The sequence below is a fragment of the Erpetoichthys calabaricus genome, chromosome 13 (genome assembly GCF_900747795.2).
Source record: "Erpetoichthys calabaricus chromosome 13, fErpCal1.3, whole genome shotgun sequence".
In the NCBI taxonomy this organism is placed as follows: domain Eukaryota; kingdom Metazoa; phylum Chordata; class Cladistia; order Polypteriformes; family Polypteridae; genus Erpetoichthys; species Erpetoichthys calabaricus.
In genome coordinates this window covers 27,833,301-27,848,367 of record NC_041406.2, presented here as the reverse complement: position 1 = coordinate 27,848,367, position 15,067 = coordinate 27,833,301, and the positions used below count along the sequence as shown (strand labels likewise).

General features: G+C 38.7%; 1 protein-coding gene across 1 annotated transcript in view; it reads left to right on the top strand.

The window, feature by feature from the left end:
• The window catches only part of col22a1 (collagen, type XXII, alpha 1), a 349,052-nt gene that overhangs the window by 318,032 nt on the left and 15,953 nt on the right, over positions 1 to 15,067 (top strand). The window contains exons 52-57 of the mRNA XM_028818045.2: positions 2,967 to 3,020; positions 5,285 to 5,338; positions 6,971 to 7,015; positions 8,626 to 8,679; positions 9,487 to 9,540; positions 10,822 to 10,875. Coding sequence (XP_028673878.1) covers positions 2,967 to 3,020; positions 5,285 to 5,338; positions 6,971 to 7,015; positions 8,626 to 8,679; positions 9,487 to 9,540; positions 10,822 to 10,875 — 315 coding nt within the window. The remainder of the gene's footprint in view (positions 1 to 2,966; positions 3,021 to 5,284; positions 5,339 to 6,970; positions 7,016 to 8,625; positions 8,680 to 9,486; positions 9,541 to 10,821; positions 10,876 to 15,067) is intronic.

The following is a 15,067-nucleotide window of genomic DNA, read 5'->3' as shown; positions in this document are numbered from 1 at the left end:
ATGCGGCGTATACTACGCCGCGGGTTGGTATGCAGCGTGTAAAACAGTTTGTTGGTCGCGGATAATTTGCCTTTTACTTTTACACGAAGACAATTTCCTGTTATTGTCATTGCAAAGGCAAATCTAAGGCACAGGGCCAAACTTTCAAAAAGATGTGCACTGCCAAAACCAGTTTTCAGTCACGGACACTTGTATGTTGCTCTTGCGCGCCCCCGCGCTGAGTGAAAAGCCAATGTATATTGAGTCTAGAAAACATGATCAGCAAGTCTTCGATAGGCTGCAACAAAATGATAAAAGAACGGGCACATTTTTTTCACACAAGCTGTGTGTGTGGGTGGGTGTTAGTTAGTTAATTAGTTACTCGAAGGATTTCAAGATTTAATATGCACAAGCGGTAACACTGCAAAAGCAGCCCAAACCAGAAAAGACGGCTGGCAAAAAGTGGCCGACAAATTAAACTTACTGAAAGCAGCGTTGCGGATTTTGCAAATGTTCATTTTTTTCCCTCTGCTTAAAAAACATTTAAAAAGCGGCGTGATTATGTGGCGTATACTATGCCGCGGGTTGGTATGCAGCATGTAAAACAGTTTGTCGCAGATAATTTGCCTTTTACTATTACACGAAGACAATTTCCTGTTAGATTGGCCTTTGCGTTTACAATTAACAAGGCACAGGGCCAAACTTTCAAAAAGATATGCATGTATCTGCCAAAACCAGTTTTCAGTCACGGACAGTTGTATGTTGCTCTCTCTAGAGTTCCATCTTTTCATTCACTTACTGTTGTATCGTCAAACCCACACCTTTTAGACAACTGTGTCTTTCCGGAAGTGTTCAGCCATCAATAAATAATTATGCGGCGTATGCCTGCAGGAACACGTGCAGCGAGCGAGCGAGAGAGAGAGCGAGCGAGCGGCACACACACATACATACATACATACATACATACATACAGGCACGCGCGCAAGAGAGAGCACTGGACACATAAGAATAATAATACTTCGTTACATTGATATAGCGGTGTTCTCAGTATTCAAAGCGCTATCCACACAGGGAGGACCTGGGAAGCGAACCCACAATCTTCCACAGTCTCCTTACTGCAAAGCAGCAGCACTATTACTGCGCTACAAGGCAGTTAAAGAATGCACCGGGCTCGATTTTGTTTTCACTTCTGTTTACAGCAATCGGGTTGTAGATAGCATTGTTGCAATGTTACTTTCTTGGTGGCTTATTACATTACGGATGTTTCACATGTTCATTTTTTCCCCTGTGCTTAAAAGACATTAAAAAAGTGTTTCTCAACTGTGACTCCGGAACATCTCAGTACGCAAGCTATATTAAACGTCAACAATGAAGACACGCTACACCTTAATCTACAAGTACTGACACTTATTCCTACCGACGAAGTAACTTTCACCAGCGTGGCCTTCTTCGTCACAGATGATCCCACTTTCAGTCACGGACAATTATATGTTGCTCTCTCCAGAGGTCTATCTTTTCATTCACTCACAGTCGTATCCTCAAACCCACGCCATTTTGACAACAGTGTCGTTCAGGAAGTGTTCACCCATCAATACATAATTATGCAGCATATGGTACGCCGCGGGTTGGCTAGTATAAATAAATAAAGCATATTGTGCAGAAATTGTAATATTACCTTAAATAGTATTAGCATATAGTTTGGGGCATTGTAAGGAAGAATTAAATTACCTGGTAGCAGTGGGCAGAAAAGACCACCAGAGGCGCTTCTTAGCACACCGTGATGAAATGAGCCTGTGGCTAAATTTGCTTCAAGAGAGCACATCCTGGGGGGTATTTTTCAAGATGCCATACAATTTTGCCACCATCCTCATTTCCACAACATCTTTCAGTGTGTCCAGGGTTAACTCTTTGATGGAGTATGCTTTCCTGATAAGTTTTTTCAAGTATTGTGCATCTCTAGAGCTCAAGTTGCTACTCCAGAAGACTGCAGCATAAAACAATACATTGGCTACTACTGAGTGATCGAACAATTCCAGCAACTTGCCATATACATCAAAAGACTTAAGTCTCCCTAGGACGTACAGTCTGTTGAGGCCCATCTTATGTGAACCCCCAGGTACTGCACTACAGCCACATCCTCCCCCTGAATGGTGACTGGTCTTAGAGGCTCATTGGCATGTTGGAAGTCCACCACCATCTTTTTTGTCTTGCTGATGTTGAGTTGCAAATGGTTTTCCCTGCACCACAAGACGAAGACATCCACAATGTTACTGTACTCTGACTCGTCACCATTACTAATGTCCAAGTGTTGTGTTAATAGTGTTCAATGAATGCCATTTATACATAGATTTTGTACATTTAGAAGAAGACCTTGCTGTTTTGTAATACTGTTTTTTTCTCTGTTTCTGAACTTTATTCTTCATGTACAATTACCTTAATGAAGGACAGAATTTAAGCTCGGCCATCACAGTATTAAAGTATGCATGCTGCTGCTGTATACTGAAGTAAGAGTTTTGAGGTATTAAGGAAAAATAAGTTGGTTGGCAGAGAGGAAATACACCCACAGAAAGAGAGATAAATGAGGAGGTCAGAGGGAAAGAACAGCCATAGGACAGTAGGCAAGTGGGTGAGCCACTTTATAACTTAAACAGAAGTAACTTTGCATGCCAAAACCTGGTAGGTGTCATGTTATAACTCTCATATGTTATCTACTTTAATGCTAAAAGTTAAATTATTATATCACTCTTTGATTAAGGTAATTAAAATGTGGGTTCGTGATAGTGGAACGATACACATTTGTGTATAAATTAATTCAAGAATCAGAATGCAGCTTATGAAACAGGACCTGAACAGAGAGGTACATTAAAGAGAGATTCAGCTGAAAACCTCATTAAAAACCTTAGCTCATAAAGAAAACTTCACAGATCGCTTTATTCTTGTGTATATTCCAGTGTGTGTTTAAAATTCTTTTCAATTCATTTTGACAGGGATTACCTGGAAAGGAAGGAAAAGAAGGCAAGCAAGGAGAACCTGGAGAGCCGGTTAGATGTTTTTGTTTTTTTTCTTATTTGTTATGGGACATACAAACTGATGCAGGAGATTCATTTAGTTTATTTTTAGTTACAACTACTTTTAATATTGCTTTCTCTTAAACTATGTTTTTGACAAAAGGTGAAAATTTGATTCAGTTTACACGTACAACCATGCAGGAATCAACTGTTAAAATCAAGGATTCCTAGTACAGTTGTGGCCACAAGTTTTGAGAATGACACAAATATTAATTTTCACAAAGTTTGCTGCCTTAGTTTTTATGATGGCAATTTGCAATTTACTCCAGCATGTTATGCAGAGTGTGGGCCTCCCTGCGTGGAGTTTGCATGTTCTCCCCGTGTCTGCGTGGGTTTCCTCTGGGTGCCCTGGTTTCGTCCCACAGTCCAAAGACATGCAGGTTAGGTGCATTGGCGAGCCTAAATTGTCCCTAGTGTATGCTTGGTGTGTGTGTGTGTGTCCTGCAGTGGGTTGGTGGCCTGTCCAAGGATTTGTTTCTGCCTTGTGCCCTGTGCTGGCTGGGATTAGTTCCAGCAGACCCCCATGACCCTGTGTTAGGATATAGCGGGTTGGAAGATGACTGACTGTTATTTAGAGTGATCAGATGAATTGCAATTATTTGCAAAGTCCCAATTTACCACGAAAATTAACTTAATCCAAAAAAAAAAAAATTCCACTACAGTTGTGAAAAAGGCTTCAGGGTGTCCAAGAAAGTCCGGCAAGTGCCAGGACTGTATCCTAAAGCTGATTCATGGTTCTGGATCAGGGCACCACCAGTACACAGCTTGTTCAGGAATGGTAGCAGGCAGGTGTGAGTGCATCTGCACGCACAGTGAGGGAGGCGAAGACTTTTGGAGGATGGCCTGGTGTCAAGAAGGGCAGCAAAGAAGCCACTTCTCTCCAAAAAACACATCAGGGACAGACTGATATTCTGCACATGGTACAGCAGGGACTGGACTGGTGAGGCCTACAGGGGTAAAGATATTTTCTCTAATGAATCCCCTTTCCGATTGTTTGGGTCATCCAGAGAAGAACAGTTGAGCGTTACCATCAGTCCTGTGTCATGCCAATAGTAAAACATTCTGAGACCATTCATGTGTGGGGTTGCTTCTCAGCCAAGGGAGTGGGCTCACTCATAATTTTGCCTAAGGACACAGCCATGAATAAAGAATGGGACCAAAACATCCTCCAAGAGACAACTTCTCCCAACCATCCAAGAACATTTTGGTGACCAACAATGCCTTTTCCAGCATGATGGAGCACAGGGCCATAAGACAAAAGTGATAACTAAGTGGTTTGGGGAACAAAACATCAAAATTCTAGGGTCCATGACCAGGAAACTCCCCAGATCTTAATCCCATTGAGAACTTGTCGGTCAATCCTCAAGTGGCAGGTGGACAAACAGAAACTTACAAATTCTGACAAACTTCAAGCATTGATTATGCAAGAATGGGCTGCCATCAGTCAGGATTTGGCCCAGAAGTTGATTGACAGCATGTCAGGGCGAATTGCAGAGGACTTGAAAAAGAAAGAAGGGCCAACACTGCAAATATTGACTCTTTGCATAAACTTAATAAGCCTTTGGAACTTATGAAATGCTGTTTAAATATACTTCAGTATTCCATGGAAACATCTGACAAAAAGATTTAAAAACACTGAAGCAGCAAACTTTGTGAAAACCAATACTTGTGTCACTCTCAAAACTTTTGGCGACAACTGTATTATTAAAAACGTCCACTAGTCATTTCCCATCTCATTTTTTATCAATGTATTCTGTTTGTGGTACTACAAATTAACTCCCATTCTGTTAAGTCAGAAATTCAGCATCTACACTCAGTAAAAGCAAATGACATAAAGCAGCATATTTAAGCAAAGAGCTCAGTTCAAAAAAGAAATTAGTCCTCTAATTAAAAGAAAAGTTGCAATATACTGTACATTTTCCAGGACTGGCATTAAGTACCTCTGAATTAGGCAGAAACCTGGAATTTAATAAAATACACAAACCAGCTGCTGTTTAAGAGACTGGCTAAGGTAAGACCCTACAGTCGCTGTGTATAACATCAAGTAAAGTTTGTGTTGCTGTTAAATCAGGTAAATGTATCCACTGTTGGAACAAAGTGAAGGTCAAGGATTGCTTAATACTTTCATTCATGAACTCGTAGGCAGTGAACTCTCTTTTTCAGCATATTGTCTCTGTAATTTGTTGTAGCAACAGTGAGAATGTCACTTGAGTTTATTTGTAACCTCTTTTTTTCAGGGCAAGCAAGGAGAGATTGGCCCTCCAGGCAGAGATGGCCTCAGAGGAACTCCTGTAAGTAGCTTTGCCATTTTCCTGGATAGTCTTGTTTCATTTCTGGTTACACCTACAAGCACTTAATTTGCACGACCTACTGACAGTTAAGCTCCAATAGTTAACAAAAAATGTATGAAATTTGTATCATTCAGTGTCATGTACTATGGAAGAAAAGACCAGTGGCATTGCTCCTTTTGTGGTGCTTAGGAAAACTGACTTGATGCATTTTTTAATTGGTTCATTAATAATGTATAGACCGATGACAGGCAGCACTAAACAAATGCATCCTTCACATGGCCTGATTTTACTCATTTATATAATGAAGTGGAAATAAATTGAGCACTTTTCAAGGAGTTCTTCCTGTGTCAATTCTATTTAATTAAATGTGGGCATTTAATTTTAATAATTCAGAGAAGCTGAAAATATTGATGCTAATATATCAAAATCCAAATTAGTCTTCCAGATATTTTATTTAAAACCCCCAAAATATGATCAAGTTGCTAGAGAACATGACTATTAATATGCAGCAACAATGAGGTAATCAAATCTTCTAAATATTGAGAAATTAAATTGGACAAGCACGTTGGGTTCAATGACTGTTTTTTGTCACAATTGGTCCAATTATTTTAACCGTTACAATATCCATTTTGTCAATTTTATGTTTGAAATTAGTAAAAGCACCCTAAACCACCTTAAATGTCATTGTTTGGGATGAAACTTTGTAAGTTTTCCTACATTTCCTCAATTAACAGACAGGAAAAAAAATGTGACCAACGTCTAAAAAAATTTACCTTACATATCTTTCTATATGATCTTAAAAAACATAAATATCAAAGTGAAAATTCAACCTTTGTTAAAAGTCATCCCGTTATTTACTTTTGCTCCCATCATTAAGCCTGATGAAAACAAGGTGGGAAAATTATCTCATTTAACAATTGTATGCTAGCTATTAAAAATACCAAATGGAAAGCGCCAGATATAAATGTCTGTAAATTTATGTAACGTTTTACCTTTTGTAACAAAGATAGCCAAGAAACATCAAAGGTTTGGGGCAGCCACCCATATAATATGGCCTGGCAGCAAATGGATATTTTTTTGTGAGTTGTGTTCAGGTTGAAGTCCAAAACAGAACTGATTTTAGTTTGATAAGATGGCAGCTTTAAAGGCAGTGACAGAAAGTGACGTCATCTTGACCGGAACCGGAAGTGACACCATACATAGCGCCATGAACAGACGTCTCCAGGGACCGGAAGTGATATCATCCATGGCAACACCCGAATGCCCCCCACCCCCCAAACCTGGTTCTGGACGTGATGTCATCAATAGCACAGGTACCGGAAGTGACATCATTAATAGCACCGGCACCTGGTGGGATTTCCCGTGGATGGTCTGCAGAGGCGGAGAGAGAAAGTCAGTGCAGCTCGCCACCCCCTGGTCTGGCGTGGTACTACTATTATTTAGGCCCCCTAGCTGCCTCCCAATCGCACATGTGTGACGCTTTATTTAACATTTACATTTTTCACTGTATTCCTATTGACATGTTTCTATTAATTAAAATCTTGTTTTAAAATCTTTTCTACATTCTTTGTAAATGTTTTTAAAAGTATTTTCAAACTTTACTGTAAAAAATATTGTTTTTGATTTTGAAAGGGATTTAAAGGACACCGGGGTGAGCCAGGCGGTCCTGGTCCAAGGGTAAGTTTTTTATTACAAAGTAGTATTCTAGTATTCAAAGTAGTATTGTAGTATTCTCTGAGCGCATATCAATGTATTCTAAACATTAATCAAACTAATGCAGAACAGTTCAAATTACATTTTTTTTGTTTGCTTTTTTGGGAATAGCAGTACATCTCTATGTTAATTTACAGTTTATACAGTGTACAAAATGCTGTTTTATAAATACTGTGAAATTAACATCTTGCTGTTTAGTCATCTACACTTATGTAAGAATATGTATAGGCTTTTTTTTGCTTATATGAGGGGTTATTATGAAATAATGATAACTGCTGTCTTTACACTGTGAGTTTGTATGCACATTTTATTTAAACGAGATTCATCAAATCAGACAGCAAATGACATTGTAAAAGCAATAAAAAAATAAAACAAAATTAAATTAAACCTCTCAGCCAATTCTGTGCCATTATAACTATAAATTTAAAAAACATGTAATTCAGACCTTATGAAGAGAATACAGCATCCCAAAAATCAAAGAAAGCTCAAGTGTAGCTCACTATATTTAGGAGGGTGGCTTGCTGTAGCCTCCTTAAAAAGGAGATCATATGGCTGTGGCAGACTTTGCCTTTTTCTAGGCCTCACTGCATCTGGCACTGATGCTGCTCATTTGAATATGCAATGGCACCTCATACTGCTTCTAACACAGCACTGATATCAACATCCCTGGCTGATGCAAAAGTCAGTGCTCTTACATTATTCTCAATGGCCTCTTGAAGAAATTAATTTAGTCGATTCTGTTCCTGTGTAGGGCGGCACAGTGGTGCAGTGGTAGTGCTGCTGCCTCGCAGTTAGGAGACCCAGGTTCGCTTCCTGGGTCCTCTCTGCGTGAAGTTTGCATGTCCTCCCCGTGTCTTCATGGGTTTCCTGCCCGGGGTTTGTTCCTGCCTTGCACCCTGTGTTGGCTGGGATTGGCTCCAGCAGACCCCCGTGACCCTGTGTTAGGTTATAGCGGGTTGGACATGACTGACTGTTCCTGTGCATCAATGGTGTGATCCACTATATAAGCAGGGGCAATTTTACAGATGCAAAGGCAAATATTTACTGCCCATGAAAATTCTGTAACTTCCTTAAATATTGTGACTAAGAGCTATAAAGGGAAATATTGACTGGCCTACTTTTTACTTTTATTTTGATAAACGTTTTACTATTATGCTCCTTCTTAAGTAGACAAGTGAAGAATTAGTGCTAATGTTTACCTTAACTTGTGCTTAATTTGAATCGTTATCTCTTTAGCAGTGTACATATTTTATTCAGTACTTTTGTAAAGAAAAATTTTTAATTTGATTTTGTCTTAATTGTTAAGTTAACCTAAATCACTAGTTAGAATTGTTTTGTCCAAGCGTTTGCCAATATTCTTTGTATAACTCTATGCAGTATGTGTATAAATATTCCCAAATATTTAAAAATTAAATATTACTGTATATAATAACAGAATTGTTCTTGTGCGGATTTTTGGTCTTTTATAAATTATCACAATCGTCTTTGTGGCTCAAGTGGTATTTTCAGTCTTTCTTAGTATTTCTTATATGTTGGAATAGTATAAGCATTTGGAATTTGTTTTCTTTTATTAGGGAGAACCTGGCACGGTGGGTCCACCTGGAAAATCAGGACCTCCAGGAAAAGATGTAAGAAATTTATGTCACATATGTGCAAATACAGAATAAAACGTATAAACATGTTACTTTATGTTAAGGGTATGTGCTATTAGTGGGCTTAGATTGGATAAATGCAGTTTAGAGCTGTTCTAAGGCAGAGCCTAGCCATGGCATAAAGGGGTATTAGGCTTCCAAAATGACCCATATATCAGGCCTCAAAATTCACTGGCCAGCTCAGAACTTTGACCCAAGGCTAAAAATTCCCAAATTCTACTGGCCTGCTTCAGCTTACACTGGCCTCGCAATAGGGAGCTTGCTTTTAAAGTTCAAAGATATAAAGAAATTCCCAAACTTTACGAAAGTGTTTCACAAGGAAGATGAAACATAAAAACTCGGGCTGGTATAGACAATTCCAACTGTAACCTTTAACAATAGAAAGAATTTATTATTTTTTTCTTACAAAAGGATATTTGCAAAAATCAATGAACTACTGCTAAATCTGAGAATATAAAGCCAGAAGGTGGACCCTGCAGCAATGATGTCAAGGTGGCCCCGCCTCCTGGGGCTCCACCCACAAAGCACATGGCATGGCATCATATTTAAAAAAATAAAGCATAATTAACAAATGATAAGCAACACTGACTAAAGCAAAATCTTTGGATTTCCAATGGTTATTTTCCCCTCATCTCAAAGATTTATTTAGAGTATACCATAATTAGAAAATAATACCATGCAAATAAGAAGTTCTAAATGAGTCTGGTAACTTATAGTGACATATATGCTGTGTTGTGTGCATTTTACAGTCAGATTAAAGTAACATGGCCTCATATCTTTCAGGGTGATCCTGGTTCACCAGGACAACAAGGTCTTCGAGGGCCAAGAGGGGAAGAGGTGAGAGTCTAATATAAGATTTACTATACTCCTAACTCTTTACAATATATTGTTCAAAGCAAAATTTGAGTTTTATATAGTAAATGTTATCTAGTGTGACATGTAAGCACATTTTTTTATGTCATACTCGAGCATTTTTGTAAAGGATTGCATACGATGTTTATTGATTTGGAGAAGGCTTATGATAGACTGCCATATCAAGAGGTCTGGAGATGCTACTAGAAAAGTATGTGAGGATTGTCCAAGATATGTATGAGAGAGTGAGGACTCGGGTTAAAAGCAATGCTGGCTTAACAGACAATCCCAGTTAGAGTAGGTTTGCACCAGGGGACCTTCATTCCTTACCTCTTTGATCTGGTTATGGATGTTTTGAGTCATGGGATAAAATACCAAACCTCCTGGTACAGGCATTTTGCTGATGACATTGTTTTGCATAGTACCAAAGCTTTGGAAGATAGAGGGTTATCTAAGATTGAGCCCAGATGCTTTGTGTATTAGTACAGGTTCTCACCAGGGATGTGTTTTTACACACATTTTGTTCTCACTTTACACTAGTGAATGAACCTCATTTAATAAGTCCACTAAAATCTGTGAAATTTGCTTATAAAATGGCAGTTGTGGCTCTCATCACTAATGATGATGATGAGATCTGCTACCTTAGAGATGTGGAGTTAAATGGTGTGGTTGAGACATCAGCACCATCAACACAGTGTAAACTTCAACTCCTACACCTCCCATCCACCATAGAAATCTAGGATCAGGCTGTGCCTGTGGTGAGGCCATTGAAGTTTTAGGGACCACTGTTGCCAACATTCTGTATGGGACAAAAACAGCTAAAGGAAACTCAACATTTCTCAATTTCTCTTAATTAACTTTTGTTCAGCTATCGTAGACAGTGTTCTAAATTTTTTCGGTCACTATCTGGTTCCCTCCTGTTCAAGACCAGGCTACAACAGGTGGATCAGATTGCCTAGAAGACTGGCTATGATCTTCTATCAATAAATTACTTTTTCACTGACAAAGAACGAATAGGGCAAGGAAGTTCGCTGCACACTGCATCCATTTAATCATTAGACAGCCATTGCAGAGATGGTACAGGGCCATCACCATTCGGACTACACAATATCTCCCTGTAACCATTCAGTTTGTGACCAAGGTCACAACTAGACATGTCCTAGACCACACAGATCATGTGCTTAAGTTACTGTCATTATTTAGATGTTTATTTTAAAATTATATCTGTGTACACAATAGTGAATATAGAAATGTCTTTTTTTTCAGGGTAAAAGTGGACCACCTGGCCCTGCTGGAAAAGCTGGAGCTGTAGGCCCTCCAGTAAGTAAACATAATGAAAAAGGTTTAAAGAAAGATTTTTTTTTTTTAAGTATACAGAGTATTTTTAATATTGTCACTAGGTGACATGGAAGAGCACTGCTGCCTCCCATCTGCAGGAGTTCATATTCTGGTGCAGTAAGTGTGTGGAGTTTGCTTGTTTTCTGTGGTACTCCAATTCCCTCCCACCTACCAAAAACTAAATTGTATGTCTGACTTTGAGTGCACGAGTCACTGTGCCCATCACAGACTTTGCTACTGCCTGGGACTGATGACACCAGGTTAAATTCTGACTGGGCCAACACTGAACTGGGAAATGAATGAATAAGTCAGGATGGTGGTGACATATAAATTATAACATCACTGCTAAGATCTTTTTGTATTAAAATCCAAATTGGAACAATTTCTGAGTTGTGACTTGTTTGTAGACATTTTTTCAATGTTCATATGGACTCTCTTAAGGATTTGCAAGATAAAACAGCAGTTCAAGAACCATCTGCTTGTTAGTTAGTAAGGTTAAATTAATATAACAACAACAACATTTATTTACTCTATATAGCACATTTTCATACAAGCATATAAGCATATGATATAAGCATTTTCCTAGTTATATTAAAATGTTTGTCTATTTCTTACTACCATTGTTAATGGAAGGTTCTGTTATAACCCCTATAAGCTAACTTGTAAGTGGAATATTTTAATTATTTCTTGTCTTTCTGAATAGAGACTGGCTTAGACTATGATCTGCCTTGCACTAGGCAAAGCTTAGAGGACAAAGTGAGCATACTGAACATACATGTGCTTATACACGTTCACCATAGAAAAGTAACACAACCATAGAGGACAACTGAAGTTCAACATGGGAAAACTAAGATGGTAATGGAACAGAGAAGAAACCTTTTTGCCTTTTCTCTGCCTTTTATTCTGGGTGTGGAGAAACTTTACGTAACACTTTAGTTTAGGTGCTGCAAAAATGCACCTAATACCTACACATAACAAGACCTTAACAAAGTGTTCTTCCCACTTTAGGTAACATTTTAGTTTAAGTACTACAAAAGTGCATCTATTAAACATTTAATTTTGCATATCAAGAGCTTAACAAAGGTTTGTATTAATGATAATACACTTACAATGCATCAGTAAAGTGGTTATTTATGTGTGCGTCATGGCCTACTAAAATAACTTAATTTTGGATTGGAGTAAGTGAGTTATATGTCTCTTGATATTGCATACTAAACTTATAAGACCTGTGAATTCTTAATATTTGTAAGTAGTTTTACCAGCATATCATATGTCACACTGCACAGAGATGAATAACCACTTTACTGATTAACAATAAAAGAAGCCTTTGTTAATATCTTGTTGATAAGAGTGATTGAGTAATGGATGCATTTTTGCAGTACCTAAACTAAAGTGTTGCCATAACTTTGGACTTCAATCCCTGAGGTTGTGGTTTCAAATCCCACTACTGACACTGTGGGGCCATGACCAAGTCACTTCACCTGCCTTTGTTCCAATTGGAAAAACGAAAGAAATTTAGCCAACTGTATTGCTCAAATATTGTAAGTCACCTTTTATATAGCAGGCCAAATAAGAGGATTGGCTCAGATTTTCGGAGATCATATAATGAAAAGAGCAGGGACAAGAAATGACAAGATGGGATTTGAATGATTAGACACTTTATCAATTTAACAACACTACGGCTGATAAGTTAATCGATTTATCCGTATCCTGAAAACATGTCTTGTAGTACAGACTTGTGGAGAGCTTGAGCTTATTCTGCCAGAATTGTATGCAAAACAGTAAGAAATCCTAGACAGGTTGCCAGATTAGATAGATAGATAGTTGGTTTGCCCAGTTGATTTCATACAAGGGATGCTATTGGCAGATGGCTGAGAAGCTATCCAACCTGAGCGCGTATTACATATTAAATAAAACTCCTCAAATATATTGTGAGCACGGGGGCTCTTCGCACCCCTAGAGGATACGGCCGCTCCTCAAAAAACGCTGAAAGATTACCTTCACATTGCTCTCTTCTTTGCTGGGCTTACATATGGCTGCTTTATCAAGCGATATGCTTCCTGCACGGTGCTTCGCATACTTAAAAGATCAAACAGCACATATTGATTTTTGATTTTTACTTTTCTCTCTCTCTCTCTTGCTCTGACATTCTCTGCTCCTGACGGAGGGGATGTGAGCAGGGGGGCTGTTCGCACACCTAGACGATACAGACGCTCGTCTAAAAATGCTGAAAGATTACCTTCACGTTGCTCACTTCTGTGCAGCTGCTTTGTGAAGCGACATGCTGCACGGTGCTTTGCATACTTAAAAGCTCGAACGGCACGTATTGATTTTTGATTGTTTGTTTTTATCTGTCTCTCTCTCTCTCTCTGACATTCTCTGCTCCTGACAGAGGGGGTGTGAGCTGCTGCCTTCCTTGCAACTGCTTTGTGCGACGGTGCTTTGCATACTTAAAAGCCAAACAGCCCTATCGATTTGTTTGCTTTTCTCTCTCTCTTTGACATTCTCTGCCTCTGATGCGCACTCCTTTGAAGAGGAAGATATGTTTGCATTCTTTTAATTGTGAGACGGAACTGTCATCTCTGTCTTGTCATGGAGCACGTTTAAACTTTTGAAAAAGAGACAAATGTTTGTTTGCAGTGTTTGGATAAAGCTCCTGCCTCTCTACAACCTCCTGTGTTTCTATGCAAATCTGTGACCCAAGCATGACAATATAAAAATAACCATATAAACATATGGTTTCTACTTCGCGGATTTTCACCTTTCGCGGGGAGTTCTGGAATGCAACCCCCGCGATCAAGGAGGGATTACTATATTCTGATAAAACCGCAAGGACATAGGGTGATCATTTTAGCTCTGCATAAACAGTAGCCACTGCTGAGATTTAAACCCAGTGTTCTTCAGCAGTGCTAATCATTACATCACACGTCTAACTCGACTATAAATTAAATCTATGAAATACAAGAATCTACTAAGGATGTTACTTGTTTTTTAATATCGGATAATCTCTCAGTTACAAATAGTTTGGAAACTCTTAATACTCAACATCCAGAAGACAATGGATGTGTATCGGCAACACAAAGGCACAATAGTTAGTACTCCTGCTTCACAAAACCAGGGGTCTCATTTATAAATGGTGCCTATGCACAAAAATGTTGCGTACACCTGTTTCCACACTCACTTCAAAATGTATAAAAACTAAACTTGGTGTAAAGCCATGAACATTTTCATGGCAGCCTCACACCGTGTGTACACAAGTTTCTGGATTAAAGGCCAGAAGTCCACATCACTGTCATCATCAAATTCTTCCATGAGAACCCTGAATACAATGAGGACTGATTGAGGTGATTTATATTAGGTAGAATGCCTAGAGGGGGCTGGGTGGTCTCGTGGCCTGGAACCCCTGCAGATTTTATTTTTTTCTCCAGCTATCAGGAGTTTTTTTTTGTTTTTTCTGTTCTCCCTGGCCATCGGACCTTACTTTTATTCTATGTTAATTAGTGTTCCCTTTTTTTTAATTCTTATTTATTTTGTCTTTTTTCTTGTTCTTCATCATGTAAAGCACTTTGACCTACATTGTTTGTATGAAAATATGCTATATAAATAAATGTTGTTGTTGTTGTTGTAAATGGGTGGCAATCAGCATCAAAGCAGTGCTGTTTTTGTGTCATTTCGATTCCCATCCATGATGCAAGATTTTTCAAATACACCAAAATTAATTGCATATTGTTTACAAATTTAATTCACTTGATAGTAATCATTCTGTAACAATATAATGGTGCACAGAATAGCCAAACTATTCTAACTACCATAGCTGCTTTAGGGTTGTTAGAAGACATTGCAAATGGAAAAAATAGAAGAGAGGGTGTATTTAGAGATGAGGATGACTGGCTTCTAAGTTGATTTCTATTTCCAAGAGCAATCCTCTGGATGCTGTGTGCTGAATTGGCGCTGGCTTTACAAAAGCAGACTTTGGGGAACTGAGCTGTAACTGCTCATTTGCAAGTTCTGTCCACCCTCGAGTTTTTAGCCACAGAAGCTTTTCAATGTGTACTGGCTGATTGGTCAGGTATTTCTCAATCATCATTGTGTCGCACCATGCCAGCTGTATAGGATGGTATTATTTGTTTGTCTTCCAAATATATAACATTTCCATACACTGTGGTTGAATGGG